The sequence below is a fragment of the Thrips palmi genome, unplaced genomic scaffold (assembly GCF_012932325.1).
Source record: "Thrips palmi isolate BJ-2018 unplaced genomic scaffold, TpBJ-2018v1 HiC_scaffold_1, whole genome shotgun sequence".
NCBI classification, from domain to species: Eukaryota; Metazoa; Arthropoda; class Insecta; order Thysanoptera; family Thripidae; genus Thrips; species Thrips palmi.
This window is the reverse complement of record NW_023144620.1, coordinates 4,154,911-4,178,167: the sequence shown is the minus strand read 5'-3', so window position 1 is coordinate 4,178,167 and position 23,257 is coordinate 4,154,911. Positions and strand designations below refer to the sequence as shown.

At 60.1% G+C, this 23,257-nt stretch overlaps 4 protein-coding genes across 8 annotated transcripts; 3 read left to right on the top strand and 1 right to left on the bottom strand.

Moving 5' to 3' along the window:
• Positions 1–1,463: 1,463 nt before the first annotated feature.
• LOC117644145 (molybdopterin synthase catalytic subunit) lies at positions 1,464–3,063 on the top strand. The gene has a single exon (XM_034383400.1). The coding sequence runs from the start codon at positions 1,638–1,640 to the stop codon at positions 2,787–2,789; it is 1,152 nt and encodes a 383-aa protein (XP_034239291.1). The 5' UTR covers positions 1,464–1,637; the 3' UTR covers positions 2,790–3,063.
• Positions 2,983–5,520, top strand: LOC117644103. Of its 5 annotated transcripts, none has more exons than XM_034383321.1 (7): positions 2,983–3,178; positions 3,442–3,683; positions 4,038–4,190; positions 4,263–4,434; positions 4,544–4,917; positions 4,984–5,144; positions 5,220–5,520. In XM_034383321.1, the coding sequence occupies exons 1-7, from the start codon at positions 3,002–3,004 to the stop codon at positions 5,456–5,458; spliced, it is 1,518 nt and encodes a 505-aa protein (XP_034239212.1). In that variant the 5' UTR covers positions 2,983–3,001; the 3' UTR covers positions 5,459–5,520. The 5 variants fall into 5 exon arrangements, with proteins under 5 accessions (XP_034239212.1, XP_034239221.1, XP_034239239.1 ...); XM_034383330.1 differs by having other exon boundaries at positions 3,442–3,685; positions 4,046–4,190; XM_034383339.1 differs by having other exon boundaries at positions 3,112–3,219.
• A 106-nt stretch (positions 5,521–5,626) lies between these two features.
• On the top strand, positions 5,627–8,086 carry LOC117643269. Its single transcript, XM_034382046.1, has 6 exons — positions 5,627–6,166; positions 6,493–6,683; positions 6,751–7,006; positions 7,074–7,400; positions 7,466–7,741; positions 7,814–8,086. Exons 1-6 carry the CDS (start codon positions 5,810–5,812, stop codon positions 8,084–8,086), a joined length of 1,680 nt encoding a protein of 559 aa, XP_034237937.1. The 5' UTR covers positions 5,627–5,809.
• A 1,215-nt stretch (positions 8,087–9,301) lies between these two features.
• On the bottom strand, positions 9,302–14,956 carry LOC117643260 (neuropeptide SIFamide receptor-like; the record flags this gene model as incomplete). Its single annotated transcript, XM_034382034.1, has 5 exons — positions 14,592–14,956; positions 12,184–12,431; positions 11,270–11,437; positions 9,708–10,009; positions 9,302–9,371 (listed from the first exon to the last, which is right to left on the bottom strand). Coding segments are annotated over exons 1-5 (1,128 nt in total), but the record flags the coding sequence as incomplete, so codon positions are not given.
• Between the last annotated feature and the right edge of the window lie 8,301 nt (positions 14,957–23,257).

The window sequence follows — 23,257 nt, the reverse complement described above, 5'->3', positions numbered from 1 at the left end:
TACACCACCAGCCATAAACTCTTGTTGACATTTTCCTTGCTGGTTAAAAATGTCTCATGCTTCTGGCAGGAAGTCTAAAAACCAGAATCACTTTTCAGATATGGAAAATCGGTAGTGAGTCTATTGATTGTTTTCATTCTATGTCCTCATTTCTTCCTAAGCATTGCTGCCTAGCATAGAAATATTTGCAGCAATTAATATGTGCCATTAGCTTGAGTAAGTCATTTGATATGTTACTATGTGCTTATTTTTAAAACTCTTTTAACTAAACGGCTCAACTTTAATCTCTACAGCTGTATGTTGCTAGCTACAATCCATGTATTGGCCAGCCAAACAGTGCAAATTGTTTCTTTAACATGCTAGCCAGGGATAAATTGTCCAAGTCTGTTTACTTAGATAATTTGTGAATGGGAAGAACAATGCATTTGGTTTAACCATTGTCTCAGGGCTTCACAGCCTCTGCCATGGTCTTATGAACAAAGAACTGACTGTGTGGATGTAGACTGTAAGATGTCTGATACAAAGATGTAGTCTGTTTAATTAGTGCATGGAGCGAATCAATTCTCTGTGTTAAGTAAGCTAAGAGAGAATAATTGTTGGGCTATGAGGGGTCATGATCATCCATTGCCAAAATTCTGTACTCTCAGATTTACATATATGTTTAAATTTTGTTGGTCTCTAATGTAATTGCAGCAATGGCAAGGTGGTTTAAGGCAGTTAGAAGTAATGAATCTGCCTTCAATACTTACATTGGAGCAGAAAGTCCAAACGAAATCCAAGACATATTGCTGTTTTCTATCTGCCTCTGCTTTGTTCTATGCATGTAGAAATTTAATTTTCTAGGCTGTTGTTATTATTATGGCCCCTAATCACGAACTTAAAATATGCTGAGGGGTAGCTCATTTAAGATTCTACTGTTCACACCGTCCTGAGTCACAATTTCGTCCACGCATTTGAATGGTCTTAAGAGGCATTTGTTATGGCTTTGTGAAGGCAGTTAGAATGAATCATCTCATTTTAGGAGAAGACTTGGGTTGCGTCGCAGCTTCTAGCAATTTGAAACCATGTCCCTTACTGCTCTCTGGTTACCCATAGTCTGGAACTTTTTTTTAAAAAAAAAGTTTACTAAGTAAAGTTATTTAGATGTTTGCTTCATGGCTCCTGCTCCTGCCAATCGATAAACTAAGAGCCATTGTAACAATGACACTATTGTTCTATTTATTGAACCAGTATGTACATATGTCAATGTAAATTTGTTTGGTGTAAAGATGTTTTTAAAAAAATCAACATTGTGTATTTATAGAAGACCACAAATATATTATATATAAATATGTCTATATATAAACATCTGTGTCGCATTTTTCATCTTCCTTTACTTCTCCTACATCATGATACATTCCATCCAACCGTCTAATACGTCTAAATAAGAGCCACAAAGAGCCTCCTTGGCCTTCCTATTTTGAAAATGGCGCGGTGCCTCACCGATCCAGGAAATTTTTCATGACACCTGGGAGTATGAGAAATTATCATTTACTTTCCACCGATCAACCAGATCAGGTTAGGCTGTCATGTTTTGCTCTTGTATAAGCACGTTACGTATGCACTGTCGCTTAATTAGCTACTGTCAGTAAATCGTAATGGATCATCTGAAATTAGTCAAATGTGAGATAAATGTTGTCGAGCTCATGAAGTTGGTGTCTTCCCCGTCTTGTGGAGCTACATCAATGTTTGTGGGCACCACCCGAGACAACTTTGAAGGGAAGACAGTGAAAAAGTTGATCTATGAAGCTTACGAGGGAATGGCCGAAAAGTCGATGAAAAAGCTGTGTGATGACATTCGCAGTCGGTGGAAAGTACACGGGATTGCCATTTGCCACAGACTTGGAGAGGTGGCTATAGAGGAGGCAAGCATAGCCATAGTTATTTCATCGGAACATCGGGCTGAATCTCTTCAAGCAGTTCAGTATGCCATTGATACTTTAAAGGCAGAGGTACCTATTTGGAAGAAAGAAGAATATGAAGGTTCAAATGAGTCAGCATGGAAGGAAAATAAAGAAAGTTCTTGGATCAAGACAGAACCTGCAGAATCAGTGGTATGTGATGACGATTCAGATGGCGATGTTGTAGATATTGTACCTCCAGATTTGATTCAAGTGAAAGCTGATGATGCAGAACTTAAGAGGAGGATGGAAGCATTTATGGACTTCAAAAGAAATCAAGTAAATTTTAGCAATATACGAGACTTTTGCGGTAATGCAAACTCTGAGTTAAGCTGTGCTAGAGTTGATGCTGTCGTTGTTCGTCAAAAGGGTTCTAAGGGTCATTTGCGAGTCCGAAGGGTTTTGAATAAGACTGGTCCTCAAACTCAAGGAATTGAGTTGTGGCCACAAGCTGCTGGTCCCTCTTCCACAACGCCCCTTATGCAGGGCAAAAAACAGAAGTTGGAGGTAGCTGCATCTGTAAATTCCACAAGTGATTGTCCTCCTGCTGTTGAAGAAAGACTGAGAAATGCCGAGTTACATCTAGGCTTGAATCAATGTCAAAACAATAGGCCAGTTCCGAAAGATGTTTATGCTAGACTAAAAGATTTAGAAGATCGAATTCTGTTCTTGGAAGGTGTATCTCCTGAATATTCCCATGTGCTGACTAAAGTTCCTAAAATTGAACCTGAAGATAAAAAGCCGAGGCTCTTTAAAAAGAGAGTTTATTCTGTCGATGATTTAGACAAAAAAATGAGAGATCTTGAAAATGTTATTAAAAATAATTCCCCTCAAAAATCTACCACTTAATTGCCAAGTTACGTTGTTTGTAAAGATTTTTTTGTTTTTCTTTTGTCTCAGGAAGTGCCTCAGTGACTGCATTTTCTTCAAAAGGACTTAACTCTGTCGAGCAAGGCCCAATGAAAGACAATTTGTGTAATGAATTTTCTTCTAGTGAAATGTTTCAAATTTTTTGTTAGTCTTCTAGCTGTTTAAATTTCCTCCAAATTTTATATTTTTTTATGCCCTACCAATTAACTTGTACAAATCGTATCATGCTGTTGAATAAAAAAGATGTACTTCATGTTTTTGTTGTTTTTTCTTGCTTATTTCCCTCAACCGTTATCACCAGAGCGCAACAAAAGAAGAACGTGCCTCTCGCTTCCGGTGTGGCATCGAACAGACGACACTTAAGACAGGTTAGGGTACTCGAGAGGAGGAAGAGAAGCAGGAGACCGCTGTAAGTCATTTTCTGAAACACGTCGCCGCCTTTTAAAACTAACCAACGCCAAGCGCCAAAAAAAAAATTATGGTCACTCTAGCTTGATAAGAAAAAGCTTGGGCCCGATGGGCCAAGATTGATTGTCTGGCGGCTAAACCTGTTACGTGGCCCCCACCGAAAAAAATATTCTTGAGCATAGAGACAGGTACACGTTTGCCTACGCCTTTGGTCGTCTTCCAGTGCCACCAGCACCACCACGCGATGGCCGCCGAGGGCAAGGAGCAGCCGGCAGTGCGACTGGCGCGCCTGCTGAAGGACAAGCTGGTGCCTCGCATGGTGTCGCGGGGCGTGTTTGGCTCCGCTTGGCAGGTGCAGGGTGTGGAGGCCGTGCCCATCGGCGGCCAGGGCGAGGATTACTGGTCCTCCACCACGCTGGCCACCACCTTGAAGCTCGCAGAGAAGAGCGGCAACGACAAGGAACGGTAATCTGGGTGCCATGTTGTGCAATGTTTGTCGCGGCCACTCAAAAACGTCATAAAGGGTCGGCTTAGCGCAACGGATTACCGGTCACTCGTTTTTGCCTCGCTCCGCGGCGCCCCGATAGCCTGCACATTTAGCGCCTGCGAGGTAGGCCGCCGCTAAGTCCCGCAACACACCAGTGTGGAGACGCTGGCCTACCTTGCCCCTGTCGGCAAGGGGCAAGGTAGGCCAGCCTCTGCACTCCGGCGTGTTGCGGAGGGATTGGTGGCCTACCTTGCAGGCGTTCAGAGTGAACGGTGCCTGCGGGTGCATGGCGCCTCTTCACACCGTTCCACTCAGCCGCAGTCTCATCGCAGGTCCGTGGCCCTTGTCGTCAAGTGCATGCTGCCGAGCGCCGAGTTCGACGTGTACTCGCTCTCGGCCGTGCTAGCGGACAATGAGGTAGCCATGTACAACAAGGTCTTCCCGTTCCTGGAGCGGCTCGGGGACGCCACCGACCTGTACCCCAAGTGAGTGTCGTCTCGCGGAGTCACGTCGGTGATGGTGCCACCGCACTGCCAGCCCCACCCTTCCTTTGCCAGGTGCTACTTCGCGGAGAGCGACGTCGAGGGCCTGCTCTCGCTCACCGTCATGCAGGACTTGAGGGCCGACGGCTTCTCCCTAGCCAAGGAGCGCGTCGCGCTGGACAAGAACCACGTGATGCTGGCTCTGCGCGCCGTCGGACGCCTACACGCCTTCTCGTACGCCGCCAAGGTGAGCGCCGAAGTCCCGGAGTCTAAATTCCTTTTGGGACTTTTTAAAGCCCCTGGCCAGAAGGGCGATGGCCATGATCCCTGATCGGACTGCCCCCGTCTCCCTGCAGGCGCGGTGCCGCCGGGAGTTCCTGGAGCACGTGGTGCCCCTGCTGAGCGAACCCACGTACACTCCGGCCTGGCACGCCAGGTGGAGCCCTATCATGGCGGCGACGATGCTGCGCGGCGTGGCCAGGGTGGAGGCGCGCCTCAAGGACCTCAAGGCCGTCAAGGACGAGGGCCAGCACCAGCGCCGCCTGGATGGGCTGGCCCGCATGCGCGCCGTGGCCCAGGACGCGTTCCCCGCCATGCAGGCCGCCGTCACCGCCCAGGAGCCCGCCGGCGTCATCGTGCACGGGGACTTCAGCCGCAACAACATGACGTTCCACTACGGGGAGGACGGCCTGCCCGACCAGGTGCGCTTCTTCGACTTCCAGACCTGCAGGTAGGACGTTGGGTAGGGCAGCGGGCAAAGCTTCAGTGGAACCTCTACCGCACTGTCTGTGTCCAGGTACTGCTCCCCATCCGTTGACCTGGCCTTCTTCATCTTCATGAACACGTCGCCCGCCCTCCGCGCGGAGCACTGGGATGCCCTCTTCGTCGAGTACTTCAGCAGCCTCAAAGCCACGCTGGACGGCCTCCTGGACGGCCACCCCGTCGACGAGGACTTCGGTTCGTTCTTTCGACGCGACCAAACTTTCCTGACCGGCGTGCCTGGCCTGGCCTCTACCTTGCCTCTGCTTGCAGTGATGCCCACGCTGCAGGGCGTGCGCGAGGACTTCCGCCGCCACGCCATCATGTCCTTCATCATCTGCAGCTTCTTCATGCCGCAGATGATGATGCGCAAGGAGGACATCGTCTCCATGCAGGAGGTGATGGAGACCGGCGGCAAGGTGGACAGCATGCTGAGGATGGGCGGCGAGGCCGCGACCGAGGTGATGGCAGGCATTGTCTTGGAGTTCCTGGACAGGGACCTGGTGCCCTGAGGGCCTTGCAGCCTTGCACCTCCCCATGGGCAAATCGGATGAAAATAAAAAGCAAAACCAGACACGCTAGAAGTTACTCGTCATTTGCCACGTTCCTTTTTCCTACTCAAGTGTCATAGAACACGAACTGGAGAATGCTGTATTTTGGCCATTCCAAACAGGCACTTGCCGGTGGGTGGTGTGCCAGAGAAAGGGTAGCAGTCGCGCGTTCCCTGCGCCCAGGGGTTGTTTGGTTGCCATGGCGGCGCGAACGAGGCCTGCACGGCCTGCCGCAGGGTGGTGGTGAGGTTGGCTTTTCAGTCCCTCAGTCTCGATCCTGGTTCGTGCGTCGTTGAATCGGCGAGCCTCGCCATGGCGGCCAAGAAGGGCGGGGCGGTGGCCCTGCAGCAAGACGTGACCACGGACGAGGAGTGGGAAGCGCTGCTGCGGCGCCACGGCCTGCTGCTCGTGGACGTGTACTCGGAGTGGTGCGGGCCGTGCGTCGGCATGCTGGCCAACCTCAAGAAGATCAAGGTGGAGCTGGGCGGCGACCTACTGCTGCTCGCCACGGCCAAGTCGGACACGATCGAGGCGCTGCACCGGCACCGGAACCACTCGGAGCCCGTGTGGATGCTCATCTCGGGCGGCAAGCTCATCAACCTCGTCTTCGGCGCCGACGCCCCGCGCATCGCGCGCCTCATCGCCCACGAGCTGGACAACGAGGTCAAGGTGAAGCACTCGCCGGCACGGCCCTCCCCGATCCACCCAACCGCACCAGCACCGAGGCAAGCACCCCCTACTTGTGAGCAGGTCGGGCGTAGACGAGGACGGCGTCCGGGAGTACGACGGGGAGCTAGCCGCCGAGACGGAGGACTACTTCCGAGTTCGGACCTCATGGTGGCGCGGAGGTAAGCACACCGAAGCGTCGTCGACGCCGCCCTCCACCTGCACGTTTCGCACGAATTGCACGGCACGCGGATCAACACCACGATGGCCACCTTTGCCCGATTCTGGCGGGACATAGTGAACGAAAACTCATTGATTTGGCCGCGTAGATCCAGCGCAACGAGGAGTGTCCGCGCACCTACATGTCGTGGGACCAGCTGACGCCTGAAGAGGAGGCGCGGCTGCAGCGCGCCGAGGAGAAGCGGATGCGCGCGCTGCAGGAGGAGGCCGAGCGCCAGGCACGCGCCCTGCAGCAGCAGCGCGCCGACAACTACGCCAAGCTGGCCGCCAAGCTCAACAGGTGCGCGCCATCGATTCGCGCGGCGGACTTGGCGGCGGGGCTTTGCTGGAGAGACTCCCTGCCGCAGGTACACCCTGGTGCTGCTGCTGCCGCACGCCGTGCCGGCCGAGGACGCGGCCGAGGCCGAGGGCGGCATCCTGGTCACGCTACGCGACGCCTGGACCGCGCACGGGCTGGACGAGCGGCGCCGCCTGTCGCTGACCGTGACGGCGGACATGGCCGACGAGGTGTTCTTCGAGTGCAAGCTGCCCCAGCACGAGGAGCTGCTCAAGGCCCTGGCCACGGGGCCCTGCCTCGCCATCCTGCTGCACAAGGAGCCCACGGTATGTAGCACGCCACGACCCGCACCTGGCTCCAAATCAACATCAATGAACCTCGAGTGGTCCACAGGAGATCGAGGTGTTCCCCGAGGCGGACGAAGGCGAGGCCGAGCCCGAGGACGGCGGCGAGGGCGGCGCGGCGGCCGACGCCGTCCCGGCGGAGCCCGCCGAGGATGCCGCCCCGAGCGACGACCCCAACGCCCCCGGCACGCCGCCGAAGCTGCAGCCCGTGGCGCAGCGAGTGCTGGTGGAGCCGGAGATGGGCGAGATCGAGGCGCTGGCGGCGCAGTCCCTGTACGGCTTCTACCCGGCGCAGGGACCCTCGCAGTGCCCGCTGCCGCAGCAGCAACAACAACAACAACAACCGGAAGAACAACAACAGCAGGACGATGGGCAGCAGGTGAGGAAAAAAATCAACCATTTACACCTACTCCCACTCCCATTCTGGTGGTTCTGACGCTTGCTGCGCAGTGGTCGCGCTTCCAGCCCGCCGCGGACAGTCCTGCCGCCTGCGTGCTCATGGCCTCGAGCGCGGGCCCCGCGCTGCCGGGGCTGTGGACGCCGCTCACGCCCGTCACCAAGGCCGCCGCCATGCAGACCCTGTTCCCGGACGACACTTTGCAGCTGACCAAGCCGCCGCCGCCGCCGTCTCTGCTGCCGCCGTCGCTGGTGTTCGTCTTCGCCGCGACGCGCGGCAAGGACGTGTTGGCCGCCGCGGGGCAGCACAACGGCGCCGTGGTGCGTTTCGAGTCCCGACCGCTTGCCTCGGCCTGCCTCCAATCCGCACCCATAACCATGTTTCATTTCCAGACCGGCTGCGGCTTCTTCACGGAGCAGCGCGAGCTCCTGGCCGCGGACGAGGCGGCGCTGGAGGCCCTGGGCCGCGAGAGGAAGGACAGCGACGTGCTGGCCGTGGCCCTGGCCTTGGAGGCCTCCGCCGCGGCCGAGGCCCTCACCGCCATGCAGCCCCTCTACGCCAGCGCGTCGGCCGAGGACGGCGTGCTGGACTGCGACGCCTACTTCCCCGGGCCGTTGCCCGCCGAGGGGGACGCCGACGACGCCAGCGCCAGCGGACTGCCGTGATTTCATGTGTCGGATCATTTTCGCAATAAAAGACCATATCCCCTAAAGCTGTTTATTTTTCTTTAGTCTCCAGCTCCTCCTCTGAATTATCGCAGCATTTGCTATCAGCGTATTGTGCACTACAGGCATAGTTTGAACGGCATCAGCTCGTGGTAGAAGCTATTAAGTACAACTTTTAAATGCAACTTTCAAATACCACCCGTATGTAGTTATTTTACTCACTGACGCGCTGAACAATTACTACAAACTTGTCCAGCGTATTGGCACTATCTTCTACAGTTGGAAGCAGCGCTAAAATTAATTTTAGGCATGAAAATATCTTGACAGAAAATAAATAATAAACGATTCTCTTTTCATCAACCTGACCGGCAGGCCTGGGAAAAATAGGAATGAGCCACCTCTCCCTCAGTCACTTCGAAACTCAGCATCTAACGCCGACCACCAAACTACTGTTAACATAACAGCTTAACTTCCGAACAGCATTTCGTTTCACTTCTGTCACGGCATCCAAGCCGCTGTCCACAATGTCCAAATCCGACTCTCGCAAGGCATCACCGCGGGAAACCAAAACACTCCAAAATAGTTATCTGCTCACACTACAGCACCGTGCCTTCTAAAACCGAACCAAAATTCTTCTAGTTGAGGCTAACGACAGGGATTCGTTCACACACAGTAAACTACATCAGCTACTAGCGAAAGGGAAATCAACACTGTGCACTTTGAAGACAGCGAATTATGTGATATCGAGCCGCTTGGCCGACAGCCGCCACTCGCAGCGAGTTGGCGTGAAGCGCGGGCAGCTCGTCTAGGCCTCGATCTTGTTCGCGGTCCGCGGCTGGAGCCCCACTCCTTGGGCGTCGCCGTGGCGTCGCCAGGTTCCACCTAGACGAGCGTGGCCCCGTTGGACGCCTTGCACGTCCTGGGCGTCTTGGACGAGGCGGCACCGCACTGCGTCACGCGGCACCTCGGGACGGCGCCGGCCACCTGCACAAAAAGACATTGGTTGAGCGGGATTCGAAGCTAGGCCTCCGGGCATCGATTTGCGCGCGGGGCACCTCCACCACTCACCTCGCACACCGTGTGGGCCCTGGCGATGACATGCCTGCTGGGCTGCTCCCGGACGTCGCGGAGGCTGTTGGAGCCCCGCCGCGCCCCCGCGCCGACCCCCACCAGGGGCCCCGCCCCCGCGCCCACCCCGGCCATCGCACCCGCGCCGCCCGCGCCGCCCGCGCCGAGCCCTCGCTGCTGCCAGCGGAACTCCATGGAGCACTGGTCGTAGTCAAACCTGGGGAAATAGCTTGAGTATGCGCACAGGACTACAGCGGCCAAAAAAAAATAAAAATTAAGCGAGCACCACAAAGTTTGGAAGGGTGAGAAGTGCGAGGGCTTCTCCGGGCGCAGCTGGTAAAGAATGTCGACAGACTCTTCGGGAGTCCCCGCAGTTTTGCGGAAGCGAGAGGCAAACACGCCGAAGCCTTTGTACAGTTTCGTATGGGACCCCGCAGTTTTTTAAACACACAAAATTTTTCGCACAATTTTTAACAAATTTTATACAAAGACGTTTAGGATGAAGCGATTCCGGGTCGACTCTCCGGAATGCTGGCGGTTACACTGTACACACCTGGGTGAGAAGCAGCACGACTGGCTGGACAGGATGGCCATGAAGCCGGCGCGGAACTTGCGGTTGTAGTAGGCGTAGAAGATGGGGTTGATGCACGAGTTGGAGGTGCCGAGCCACTGTGCGAACGGCATGAGCACGCCCACCACGTCCTGCTCCAGCTCGGTGACGGGCGGACCGAAGAACTGCATCCTGGACACCATGACGTACAGCGGCATCCAGGACAGCGCGAACGACACCACCACCACGAGCAGCATCTTGACGGCCTTCATCTTGGAGCGGTGCAGCATCAGCTGGCCGCAGACCTGCAGCAAAGCGGGGCAAAGCACCGCGCCCTTGGTGGATTGTCTGAGGCCTCGTCGCCGTAATGCGTTCGGAGGGCCGCTAATAGGAAAAATGTGCCGAGCCTGGTGGAGGGGCGGGCAAGGCCCCCGCACTGGCAAAGTTACTTCTTACTTATCGCCGGCTCGGCAGGCCAGGGCGACGCTTTGACGCCTCGCCTGCCCGCCTGTCGCGGATAGTAAGGCCAAACTTCCGTGCGTTACGCCAACGACGTCGTGGGGCCTATCCAAGGGACCTGTGCAGCGGGCTTTCTGTCTCTCTCGCACTCGTGGGGCGTACCGCAGGGCCGCGAGAGAGACAGAGCGACCCAGTAGTACGCACTGTTCGGAACCGGCTTGCGGGAAGAGGAGCGGGCCGCGTGTTGGAGTGGGACCATGACCTTAACGCCAAGGGGCGCCAAGGTCCCCGCCCCTGGACAGGACCCCCTGGACAGGACCCCCTGGACAGGACCCCCTGGACAGGACCCCCTGAACAGGACACCCTGGATGAGACACGCGCACAGGTTCCTCGACAAGTATGACCTTCTAAAGTTGCTAATCTGGTTGCGAGCGGAGACGGGGCGACGCTACGCCCGGCTGTCGGCCGGCAGGGAGACGGGGAGGCAGGGAGGCTCCAGAGTGCCACTCCTGCAGTAGCGTCAAAGTTCCGTTTTCTTTCAACACTGAAATAGTTTTATTGTGGTATGACTGTGGAAGACCTGCGCTTGTGAAAAGAGGTTCCGGTTAAGCTGCATGACAGCTGAAACAACTCGTTGTGTCTTATTTCAATTTTTGTCACCCCGTAGTTTGTTTAGTTTCTTGTGTTTTGCCGAGCCCTGCTGAGAAAGAGGGTCCTTTCCGCCGCCGTACCCAAAACGTCGCAGAAGGTCGCAGACGGATGCGGTGCGAGCCTGACCAGGCCTGGCGCAAGCGGCAAGCCCGAGAAGTATTGTGGTACCGTTTTGCCGCGGCTCCTCCAACAACTCTCCGGGGAGATTGATGTGGCTGGGGTCCAACAGGGCCTCGGCCGGGGCGGCCAGCGCGGCCGGCGCGGCCTCCAGGAGTCCTCCCCCGCATCCATCATGTGGGCGGGGAGCTCATGCAAATCAAAGGGTGCAGCGCGAGCGGCGCGGCCAAGTGCTCTGTCTCTCTCGCACACATGGGGCGTCCCGCAGCGTCCCGCAGCGTCCCGCAGGGTCGTGGGGGTGCGAGAGAGACAGCGCGACGAGACACCGTTCGACGTACCTGCGGCTCCCCGGGCAGCCGGCGGCGGCACACACGCCTCCAGATGAGCGCGTAGCACACCGAGATGCAGGCCAGCGGCAGCAGGTAGCACATGGACAGGTGCGCCAGCGCGAAGTACAGCGTCTGGGACAACTGCGACGGCCACACGTCCGTGCACACCTGCAGCACCTGTGGGGAGGCAAGTGAGAGTGAGAGAGTGAGGCGTCCTTGGCGTCGCAGTGCGTCGCACGTAGGGCGTCTTGCCAGCTTGCCACTGATTCTCCCATTCAGGCCGTTCCGGCCGCCCCCGCCCCTCCGCGGCGCGGCGGCCTTGGCCGTGACCTTGACGTCGCCCACGCGCCGAGCTAGGCCTGTGCGATTATTGTTCAAAATCGAAATCGACCGATTATTGAAATAATCGAAAAGCCGACCGATACGATGCTCGGTAATCGGCAATCGAAACAAGGCCGATTAATCGACGAAAACCGATTAATCGAATTATCAATAATCGAACATTTGCGATTAATCGCCCTCAATCAATTATTTCTTGCCCAATAAATTGAATAAAACTGAAAAGAAATAGAATTCGTAAAGCGTAAACATGGTCCACAGTTAAGGCTTTTCAAGTACAGTGCAAAGATTGTCAGGTCTTCTGTTAATAAACAACAATAAATGTAATCGATAACCGTTTCAAAATTATTAATCGGTTGAAAATCGGCCACCGATTTTTAATCGTTAAAAGTTCGATTACCGAGCATCGAATCGGTCCACAAAAATAATCGTCGATTACTAAAATAATCGGAAATCGATTTCGATTATTCGATTAATCGCACAGGCCTACGCCGAGCACCTGGACGCACTGTCTCTCTCGCACTCACGGGGCGCCGCGGAGGGTACCGAAGGGTGCGAGAGAGACAACTGCCGAGGCTACTGACCACGAGGCCCTCCCGGACGGGCGTGAGGTGGAAGACGACGGCCCAGGGCAGCGTGAGGGTGAGCGACGCGGCCCAGACGCAGCCGATGAGCAGGCGACAGGTGTGAGGGCTGAGCTGGCAGCGCATGGGGTAGCAGATGGCCAGGCACCGCTCCACGCTGATGCAGACCAGCGTGTTGATGGAGGCCGACACGGACACGCCCTGGAGGAAGGGCAGCGTCTTGCAGATGGCCGCGCCCAGCACCCACGCTGCAACAAGCAGTGCGTCAGGGAGCTCGAGTCGACCTCATGAGCACAACAACGGCAGTCCATTGGTACCGTCATGTTCTAGTCTCGGCGCCGCCGGGCAGACAGCCCCGTGAAGGCCGCCGTCCTGGAGGAGAAGAGGCGGCAGGGGGTCCCGGTGGTCCCGGCGCGGCCCCGCCACCGCGATGTGGGGCGTTAACCCAGATCGTGTGCGATCAGGCCAAATCGTTGAAGGGCAAATCGAACATCGCAGCCAGCAGTCCGCGGCCGCCGTGCCGCGCCACGCCACGCCGTGCCGTGCAGCGCCATTCCTGGCGCGTTAATGGGTGACAGCCCCCTGCCTGCCCGGCCCCTTCCTCCTTCCTCCCGAAATACTTGACTTCCTCTCCATGCAGCCCGGGGGCCGCCTCGCCGCGCCTCGCCGCGCCACGCCCCCGCCTCAAGTATCGACTGACCCCTTTACTTTGCAAACTCCAAACTTTGTTTGACAACATTCTCGATTCCGTGGACAGCGCGCAGCGGCGAGCAGCGCAGCAGGCCGAGGACAAGCAGCCCGGCGCAGCCCGGCGCAGCCCGGCGCAGCCCGGCGTGTGCTGACGATGCCGATGTACAATCACCATTCCCGTCCCGTCCCGACCGCCCCGTCCGAGTCCGAGGCGCGAAGCCTTGGAGGCTGCGAGGCTGCGAGGCTGCGAGGCTGCGAGGGCTGCGAGGCTGCGAGGCTGCGAGGCTGCGAGGCTGCGAGGCTGCGAGGCTGCGAGGCTGCGAGGCTGCGAGGCTGCGAGGGCTGCGAGGCTGCGAGGCTGCGAGGCTGCGAGGCTGCGAGGCTGCGAGGGCTGCGAGGCTGCGAGGCTGCGAGGCTGCGAGGCTGCGAGGCTGCGAGGCTGCGAGGCTGCGAGGCTGCGAGGCTGCGAGGGCTGCGAGGGCTGCGAGGGCTGCGAGGGCTGCGAGGGCTGCGAGGGCTGCGAGGGCTGCGAGGGCTGCGAGGGCTGCGAGGCGGCCGGACCCGCGGCCGGGCCAGCGCGCTCATTAGTCTCCGTGCACGAGTGACGTAACGCCGGGCCAATTGAAACCGAACGGCCACATCGCGTGCGTGCCGTCTGGAAATACGACCAAGACTCTAGGCGGCCAGTGTCGCCACATTACGAGGCGGCGGTGCACCGGTGTTGAAAGGGTTGCCAACCTCAGCCTGCCTTGTCTGCCTACCAGGCAGTATCGGTATTTTATCTCGAGAAGTTGCCGAGTACTCAGGCTGAGGTTGGCAACCCTTTCGACACTGGCGCATCGTGGGGCGTGTTTCGCCTACTTATGTGGCATCACTGGATCAGGGCTGGGTTCCTCCGAGTGTAGTGGCGCGTGGCGCGTGGCGACCGGCCTCGCGGTGCAGGGCTGGCAGTACAGTGCCGCAGCTCGCAGCTCGCAGCCAGCGGCAGTATAGTTGTTGCGGGAAAAGTAGTGCGAATAATGTCCGGACATCTCTTCCGCCCCAGTGGTCATCCGGACCACGCCGCCCCCGCCGCCCCCGCCGCCGCGCCGCCCTCGCCATCTTGGGGCTGCCATGACCCAGAGACCTTGGCGGCCTTGGCCGGGCGTGACGGACTGTCCGTCGCAGCGCCGGCAGCGCGCGGCTCCAAGGCGCGACCCAGACCCAGAAGGGAAGAGCCGCCTGCCCCGCGGAGCAGCGGAGCAGATGTTTCAAAGTAATACAATGTCTTGCCCGCGCCGCGCCGCCACGCCGCCACGCCGCCGCCTCGGACCGGGCCAAGGCCTTGCACCGGCCCCACCGCGATCGGGTCCTTGCATTCGGACTGCGCTTCGGGAAGCAGGAGGGGACACCTGGATGCCTCCGGCCAAGGTCCGCGCGTGCGTGGGAGTGGAACAGGTCTCTCGGCAACGAGATGGGCGACCCCCTTCTTCCGTCTTTGGGGGAAGAAGTTGGTGTCGGGTGGTGTGGCGATGCCAGGGCGATGCCAGGGCGATGCCGAGCGCCAACACAAGGGCGGCCGGATTTGCGGCAATCCGATTGGCGCGAGTTTTGGATGGGGTCCGTGTTTGCCGCCGCGATGCATGCGGCCTCTCGAGGCAGCGGCCCGGAAGCTGCAACCCGTCCGTCCACCAGGAACAACCAAACACAATTTTTGCAAAGTTTGCGACGATACTCACCCTGCAGCACGTTGCTGACCAGCGTGAAGGGGAGGCACAGGACGTTGACCAGCAGGTCCGCGATGGCCAGGTTGGCGATGAACAGGTTGGTGGTGGAGCGCATGCGCGGGAAGGACGCGACCACCATGACGACGCACACGTTGCCCAGGACGCCGATGATGAACACGGCCAGGTACGCGATGCAGATGACGACGGTGAGGCCGACGCTGTACTTGAGCTCGCCGACGATGTACACCTCCTCCTCGTCGTCAGCGTCTGTCGCGTTGAAGGACACGTTGAGGGCGGCCACCACATCCTCCACGGTCAGCACCGAGGCTGCCGCTATGGCCTCGGCGGCCATGGCCTCCACTTAGCCGCAGCGACCCGCGGCGGCCACGGCCACGACGGACGCGCGCCGCGGGCACGTCCCCGTCAGAGGCACCCTGTAAACAGCAGCGACTTAGAACACAGGTCTGCCCTTAGGAGTGGGGCCGGCACGCGGCACGGCCTGCTACCGGCTCCTCCCGGAAACTCGCAAACCGGGACGTGAGGTGACTGGCGGGTACCAACGCCCTCTCGCCTCGCCTGGCCTGCTGGGGCGCCGGGGTCGCCAGGACAGGGGTCGAAAAACCGGGCGGGGCCTGGCGGCCTGGCGGCCTGGCTCTGGAGTCTCCGGGGCTGAAAAGGGGTGCGCCGGATGTGACAAGCTCGGCAAGCTCGTCCCCCCCATCCCCGCGGCCCGCGTGTGGGTCTTGCCCGTCATGCCCGCGTTGCCACACGTTTCCGCCAGAGTGCGCTCGCAGACGAGTCCTTGTTATAAGACCCAACCGCTCGAGGAAAAGCGGCGCCCCGCCCCGCACCACCCCGCGCCACTCCGAGGAGTCCGTCTGCGCGCACGGCGGCCGGGATGTGGCGGGGTGTGGCGGCGCGGGGGCGTCCCGCCACGAAACCACTCGACAAGCGGATTCACTGACCTGATCGCCCGCTCGGCTCGTGAGCCCCAGCAACCCCGGCAGCGTGCCAGGGCCGTGCGGTGCCTCAAGGCTGCTCAAGGCTCAAGGCCAGCGCCCCGTTAACCGACCGTCAACAACTGGAGCAAAACGCTGCCGCTCACCGCGGCAGCCGCGCGAAGATAACTCCGCCGATGTGACGTGATTTCCGGACTCGCTCCCGAAGGCGCGCGAGGCGGGCGAGGCGGGCCTGGCCGAGTGAGCTGATGGCTCTTCGGCGTTCGGCCGTTCGGCGAGCGCGTCGAGTCGCACCTGGAGATTGTCATGCAGATTCATGATAATGCGCCCCCGTCCCGGCCCGCCCCGTCCCAGCCCCGGGGAGGCTTCATTTGCTCACTGTTACAACCTCTCATGTCGAACGGTGCTCAGGGGGAGGGGGTGAAAGTGAGCGTATTTGGGGAGGAGGTGGGGGCGGGGGGCGCGATGAACGCTTCACTGCGCGCTTAATATCCCATTCGGTTGTTGAGGACTGTCGCCGGGTTTACGAATGCACGCGACGAGGGGCGGGGCGCGGCACGGCAAAGCGTGGCAACGCGTGGCAGAGCGAGGGGGCGCGGCGTGACCGGCACGTTCCGAAGACCTAACCTAACCTAACCTACTAACCTAACCTTACCTTACCTAACCTAACCTAATGTTCCGAAGGAGCGTGTCGCCGCCCTGTCTCTCTCGCACTCGTAGGGCGTCCCATAGGGGTGCGAGAGAGACAGAGCGGCGGGATCGGTCGGCAGATCACTATCGTCCGCTGCGCTGCGCTGCGTCGCGCGGCGGGCGGGAACGGCGAGAACGTGGTAGCGCTGTTTACATCGCCTCATCCACGGCCGACTCGCGGGCCGACTACTTAGCGGCTCCCTCATTGTGCGGGGCCGGAAGAGAGACGCCAGCCGGGTATTTATACCTCTGCAAACAACACCGGCCTCGACTCGAATTCCTGAGTCCCTCTCGCGGAAACACGGAGACATTTTATTTCCTTTCGGTGAAATTTTAACAGAGACAAACGAACTCCGTGCGTGACAACAGGAGGCCGGCAAACGGTGGGAGGACCCACACACAGGCACTGTATTGAGATGGATTACCAAGCGACGGAATGGTTGAGGATGGCTGGCCGGCTGGCCAAAGTGCAACCGAAACAACAACAACAAGAAAAACAAACAACAATCACTCGCAGCACGTCTTTGAACCGAGCGTATGACGGGGCCCGGTTGCCTGCGCCACTGTTGGAAGCCGGCTTGGGACTGAACGAAGCGCCACCTGGCGTCTGCTCGGTCAAACAAACACAGTGACGAACGAGGGGGGGGGGAGATATTTCGGTAACGCGAGCGTCCTGCCTCCAACACTTTTCGGCTTATCAGCATTCGTTGTCTATGGCCCTTGTGCATTTTTGGCTGCAGAGCGAGAAGTTTCACTTTGAGATCCGTGAACCCCAGGGCATCGCGCTAAATCCCCTTTCACCGCCCCCTACTGTACTGACCAGATTATCGCAGATCACAGAAGGGGGGGGGGTAGATATAAAAAAAAGGTGCACTTTACCGCGCGGGCTCTTGCACATCGTGACGAGACAACGCCCAGCCAATGAGCACGCTGGCTGGGGGAGGGGCAGAAATGCCCACCACGTGGCAGGCATGGGGTCGCATCACCCCCCCCCCCCCCCCTTTCCATCCCCCCCCCTTCCCGTCTCGCGGACCGCATCATCTCCATTTTCGCTGTCATTTTTGCTCCGGAGAGCGAGCGGAGGCAGCAGGCAGCGCTTGAACCGAAACGAAGCAAATTGAAAAAGTCCCGTAGTGTGGCAGACAGCCAGCCAGCCAGGGGAGGTGAGCGAGCCGACAGGGATAAAAAGGAACAACGAACAAATACTCTTTCTTTAAAAAGGAATATCCCGAAATTCCGGTTTGAAAAACATGAAAATTGGATCAACAATATGGAGCAACACAGAAGAAACAAGGTTCTCGTCAAAAATGATTGGAGAACGTGCCTGCGGAGCCCCTGCGAACTGTGGGGTAGGCACCCCGCCGAACGCGGGTGCGCGCGCGCTGCCTGCCTGCCGGGCGCTCCGCGCTGCACAGCAGGTCGCCTGCCACGCCACTGCTTTGCGGTCGCCCCGGCAGCCAGCAGCACCAGCAGCGCGTCGGCAGTGCCAGTGGCGCGGCTGCGCGGCTGGGCGGCAGCGCCGAGCTCTTTATCGGAAATGATGTGAGTGTCGTGTCGGTCGTGTCGTCTCGCCGCCGCACAAACACCAGCCTGTCCCGCCATCGCTTGTCCAAACATCCAGCGGGGCGGTCCAGCGGGGATGCCGGAGCTGTCAGCATGCCCGATGTAACGAGCTTCTGGGCCCCGCCGCCCTCCCTCGCCGCCCCCAAGTTCAAGGCCACGGCCAGGCGGGCCGACCCGCTTCCCGCCACACTGCCTACCGGATTCCGGCTGGATTCCGGAGTCGGCCGTCCGATCGGTCACCAGCAGCAACACGGGGAGGATCGCCGGGGTGGGGAGGCGGGCCGCCACCGGGACAGCTGCTACGCCGAATAGCAGTGTCACCGTCGCCCCGCCACCGCGGCCTTCCACTTGTTTTTCTTGACCGCCTTTCCATTTATACGATTGGCGTGGAGGAACGACGTGCAGTTTCACTCACGGTCATGGCGACACTTATCGTCCCAGTTATTACAATAAGTCTCGCTCCCTCCTCCCCCTCGAGGCCCTGCCGGCCCTGCCGGCCCTGCCCCTGCACTGCCAAGAGCCCCGCCCGCTCCTGCGCCGCTGCACCAAAATGGATCCGGAATGGATTGAAATGGGATGCCTTGCATGGCATGCCCCGGCCCCGATGCTCCACTACGTCCATGACCCCCTGAGCGTCTGTCTGCCCGTCCGTCAGTCCGTCCGTCAGTCCGTGTGGCTGCGAGGGGGCCGGGCTGCCAGTAAAATCCAGGACAGGAATTGAAAGGGAGTTGGAAAACCAGACGAGAGTCACAAGGAATCATTTTCCAACGTTACAAAACTGAATAAAAATTAGAAACTGTGCATGGATTTGAACCCGCTGTCTCGATCCCAACAATCGACTACCTAGCGACCACGGCTGCAGAGACACTTGTTCCCGACCCCACACGCGTCGGCGCGCCGCACTGTACAACGCTGCTGCACTGCTATCTGATCTGGACCACACTAACAGACCGAAAGCCGATGGCCGGCCAAAGCGGATTACCTCGCCTGTCCGTCCGTCCGTCCGTCCGTCCGTCTGGCCGTGGCCTGCTCGTCGAGCTGCTCGTCGTGTCGTCGAGTCCGAGGCCCGGCGGCGCCGGCGGCCAAGGCCGGCCCAGCGCTCCTGCGGCCAAGGCCAGCCTAGCCCGGGCCAAGGCCAGCCGCGAGGTCAAGTTGGAAGTGGAGCGCGGACCGCGGACCGCGCCTCCCCCGGGGGCGATCACTGTGCACAACGACAACCGCGAAAAGCACCTCGACAGGAACACCGCCAGTGTGGTGCCCGTGATGACGCCGATGACACGCGCGGCGGCGCGACAGCGCGACACGGCCTGGACCGACACGTGCTGTAGGCAAGGGCACGGGGATGACGGCGGGCACGGCGGGCACGGCGGGGCCGAGGGCCGGCCGAGGGGATAGCCACCATCGGACGCGCGCAAACAGACAGGGCTGCCAGTGTGCCTGCCTGTCCAGTCCGGTCGAATCCGGCAGCCCGGCGAGCGGCCCCGTGCAGCTTGATTCGATATTCATGCCTGTCTTCCCCTGTCCGGCAGGGCATGGCCAGGCACGGCAGGCGACTGGATGCAACCACCGTCATGCCCTGGCCGATATGATGATGGATGGAAGCTAATATGTCACCACTAGATGACCCCCCCCCCCCACACACACACACACAGCCGTGTGGTTCGATCTGGCGGCATCTTGTGGCGTCTGCTTATCTTGCGCTCAAAGACGGCGGCCACGCTGGTGGCTGCATAGGCTGGCATAGGCCGCGGTAACGCAGATCCGATACTGCATGCGGGGCTTCATTAAAAGTCACTTAGACACGGCCTCGGCCCTGCGCGACGCGACGCGGGCGAGGGCGGCACGGCGCGGCACGGCACGGCGTCACCCCCGAAACACGATGGTGGGGCTCGGGGCAAGGCGGGGGCAAGGCGGGGGCAAGGCGGGGCAAGGCGGGGGCAAGGCGGGGGCAAGGCGGGGGCAAGGTGGGGGCAAGGCGGGGGCGGGCGGGCGTCCTTGTTTTTTCGTCCCACGTTGTCCGTGCAGCGTGCAGCATTTACGATGCTGCTGTGCTGTGGTATTGATGGGGCCGCGGCCGGGGCGCGGCGTTGTGTGGCAGCGCGGGGCGCGGCAGGACGGCGCGGGGCGGGGGCGGCGGGGGCGCCGGGCCTCCACTCAGGTTGATATTACAGTCCTCCAATCAAATGTCTCAGGGGGGACATTATTAGACAGGCAGGCGACGCTGCCCTGGTTTTGATGTTGTTGTTTGTTTTCGTGTCCCTTCGGCGGGGATCGAAGTTGTTGGAATCGTCGTAGGGACCGGCGCGGCGCGCGGCAGGACCCCCAGCGAGCGCGCGCGGCCTGCCCACCCGATAGCGCGGGCCACAAGGATCTGTCTTGTGTATTCGCGAAATACCCGCAGCGCTTCGCCGCTTCGCGTTCCGCGCAGCCCGTTGCCGGAGTATCTTGCCGCAAGTTTGCCACGACACGATGTGTGGTGGTGGGCCCGGGCCTGGCGGGCCTGGCGGCGCATCGAGGCTCGTCCTGCCGCCCTTCCTGGCTTCCGCGGCTCCGCGTGCAGGTCTTGCAGGCTGTCGTCGTTATAGCAAGCCTTGTGAAGCTCGTGCAACAACGTTCCGTGCCGGGAGCGGGCGCGGCGCGGGGCGCGACGACGCGAGGTGGCGATGTGAGCCAGCCTTTGCCCCTTTGCTGATTTCGCGTTGCCTCCAATTACAAGTTGATGAAGGCGGTGTTGGTGGCGGCGCCACTCCGCTCAAAGTAGTGCCTCGCCGCCGCCGCCGCCACCACCACCAACGCCACGCCGCACGGGGGGGACGGCGGCGACACGGCGGCGGCGACACGGCGCCAGACACGAGCGCGTTTTACAAGCTAGACTAGTGCGACAGGCACCCCACTTCATACCGCCGCTCTGGCCGCCCGTCGCCCCCACCGGTGCAGCGCGGGGGCGCGGCAGTGCGGGGAGAGAGGACGCGGGGGCGCGGGGACGACGGGCGGGGGCGCGGGGCGGGGATGCGACCCACCGCGTCTCCGCGTTCTCAGTATGAGATTATTGCGCAGCGGCAATCCAAACAAGTCGCCCCTCTCCCTCCCCCTGCGCGTGTTTGTCTGTCTTTCTCCTGCAGGACTCGGCCGGGACCTATGGCGGGCTGGATTTTCGCGGAGGGCGTCGAACCCTACCGTCGAGTGGAGGGAATCTATAACCTGTCCCCCTTCCCCTCGTCTTACCCCTTGTCTTACCCCGTCGCACTGGCAGTGGACGCGCTCGCTGGGATTGGTCTCAAGTGGCTAGCGAGGAGTAAAAACGATATGAGCTCGGGTTCGACTCCCCGTGGCGGCGTCGTCGCGACGGCCGGCCACGCCGTGTTACACGTTAGTTGCCTCCAAAGGTGCGTAAGAAGCGCTGTCCTCAACAGCGACGGCGACGGGGAGGAGCTTGAAGTGGGTGTGCATCACCATCAGGGTGTATAATAATTACCGCTAGCTCCTGCCAAGGGAGCGTCCGCTGAAACGTTGGACTCTTTCTATGCATTTTACACGAAAGCGCGAGGGGCGCGCCGGAAGACTAAACTGAACAGTGCAGCGGAAGGCGTGGGAGAGGACCAGGATCCCCGGAGGACCTCGACGTCCGGCTCCAAGTCCGGCTCCTGTTCGCTTCGGCCCAGCGCGCCGTGGCTCTAGCTGACCCCGGCCTGCCCTGGCCTGGCCCGGCCCATCATCACAGCGCAGTGGGAGTCGCCTTGGACTTCGACTCCCCCAAACGCGAGACTGTCGCGCACCTGGTGGGGAGGGCGTCGTCGGTTTCGGATCGGGCCGATCTATTAGCATGGCCGGGGGGCTGTCTCAGCCGGGAGCGGGGAAAGGGTTTAAGTGGCGCAGGGCCTCCTGGACGGCCCCCTGCAAGGCCTCCTGGAAGGGACCCTGGAAGGGACCCTGGAAGGCGTCCTGGCCGACCCCCGCCGCGAGGCTCCGAGGGCCTTGATCGCCAACCGTGCCCTTGGCAGCCAAGTCATCAAAGTGGGAATGATACTGGCCATGACCGCGGGGGGCGTCCAGCCCAGCACTGGCCCCGCAACCTGCCCGCAACCACAGCGCCACAGCGAACCTCCACGGCCGCCGCCGCCGACAGGCCGTGGCCAGAGCGCCCCCGCAGTGCAAGCGCGTGCAAGTAAAGTATTATGCAAACGTGCGGCGAATCAAACCCGAGGAAAATAAATGATATGACTTCCTATCAGCTGACCGGAGCGCAGCAACGTCACGAATTCCTCACAGCGGGAAAGGGTTTTGTTGAAGTTGGAGTAGAACTGAGAGTTTTAGATTGTAGGACTACTCAGTCCGCACACTTTGCGAATTCGTTGGCGACGCGACGAGACGACAGCAACCGCCGAACCGTCCACGCTAGTGGCAGTGTGGGCCTGGCGCGGCCCTTGGCCAGGCCTGGCACTTTCGTCTCACGCACGGCGCAGCGCCCCGCACCGCGCCCCTGGGGCACCACGGCGCCGAGCAACAGGCGGGCTGCCCCCCGACGTGCCCCGCCTGGACGTGGTCGAGACCGTGGTCCACGTGCCCCACGCGGCGAGGTGCCAACGCCAACATGCTCAAGTCCATCACCAGGACTTACCTGCATCCCGGCAGCGCGGTCGTGCCGCCCCCTACAGGCCGCGGCCGCCGCCTGCACCGCCGCATGTCCGCCGCCGGCGCCTCGGTCCTCGGCCAGCCGACTCCACCAGCGCGCCCAGCTAATTGTGGTGGTGTTGGTGGAGGGCGCCCCGCGGCTGGGGAGGAGACTCCGGCCGCTGCTGCTGCCGGCTCCGCGCGCTGCCAACGACTGTCGCGTGGCGGCCTGGCGGCGCGGCGTGGCGGCCGCAGGGCGGGCTGGGCCGGGCGTGCCGCGCCATCAACCCCCTGGAGCAGCCCGAGCGGCGAGCCGCCCCCACCACGCGGCGCCGGGCCGGCCGGGCCGGGCGGGCCGCCTCAGACATGACATGTACCGCGGACTGTGGGGGACAAGGGGGACGGGGGGGACTGCACGTCCTGGTGGATGGCATGGCACAGACTAAATGGCTCGGCCGGGCTAAGGACTGCCCGGCTCGCTGCCTCTGCTTCTCATTCTTCTGGCGGCTGGCGATGCACCCAGCGTGTGTGTGGGGGTGCCACCCCGCGATGCACCCCTCACGTTCACCACGGCTCACCTTGGTTCACATTGTAGGCTCGCTTACCCCCTCCGCCACCACCATGATCTTTTCCTCCAGCATCACCTGCTGACCTTGCCCCAGCCTGTCCGGCTGTTCCCCACCCCTTGTGCTGGGAAAATCCCGGCTCCATCTTGTGACCCTTCGTCTGAGGTGTGCGGGGATGCGCATGGATGATTAACCACGTTTCGACGGGCTTGGCCTTCTTGCTCCTCACATTCACCTTTCAGCACGTGCAGCGTTCTCCGGGGGAGGGGGGGATCAGTGTTTTGAAACG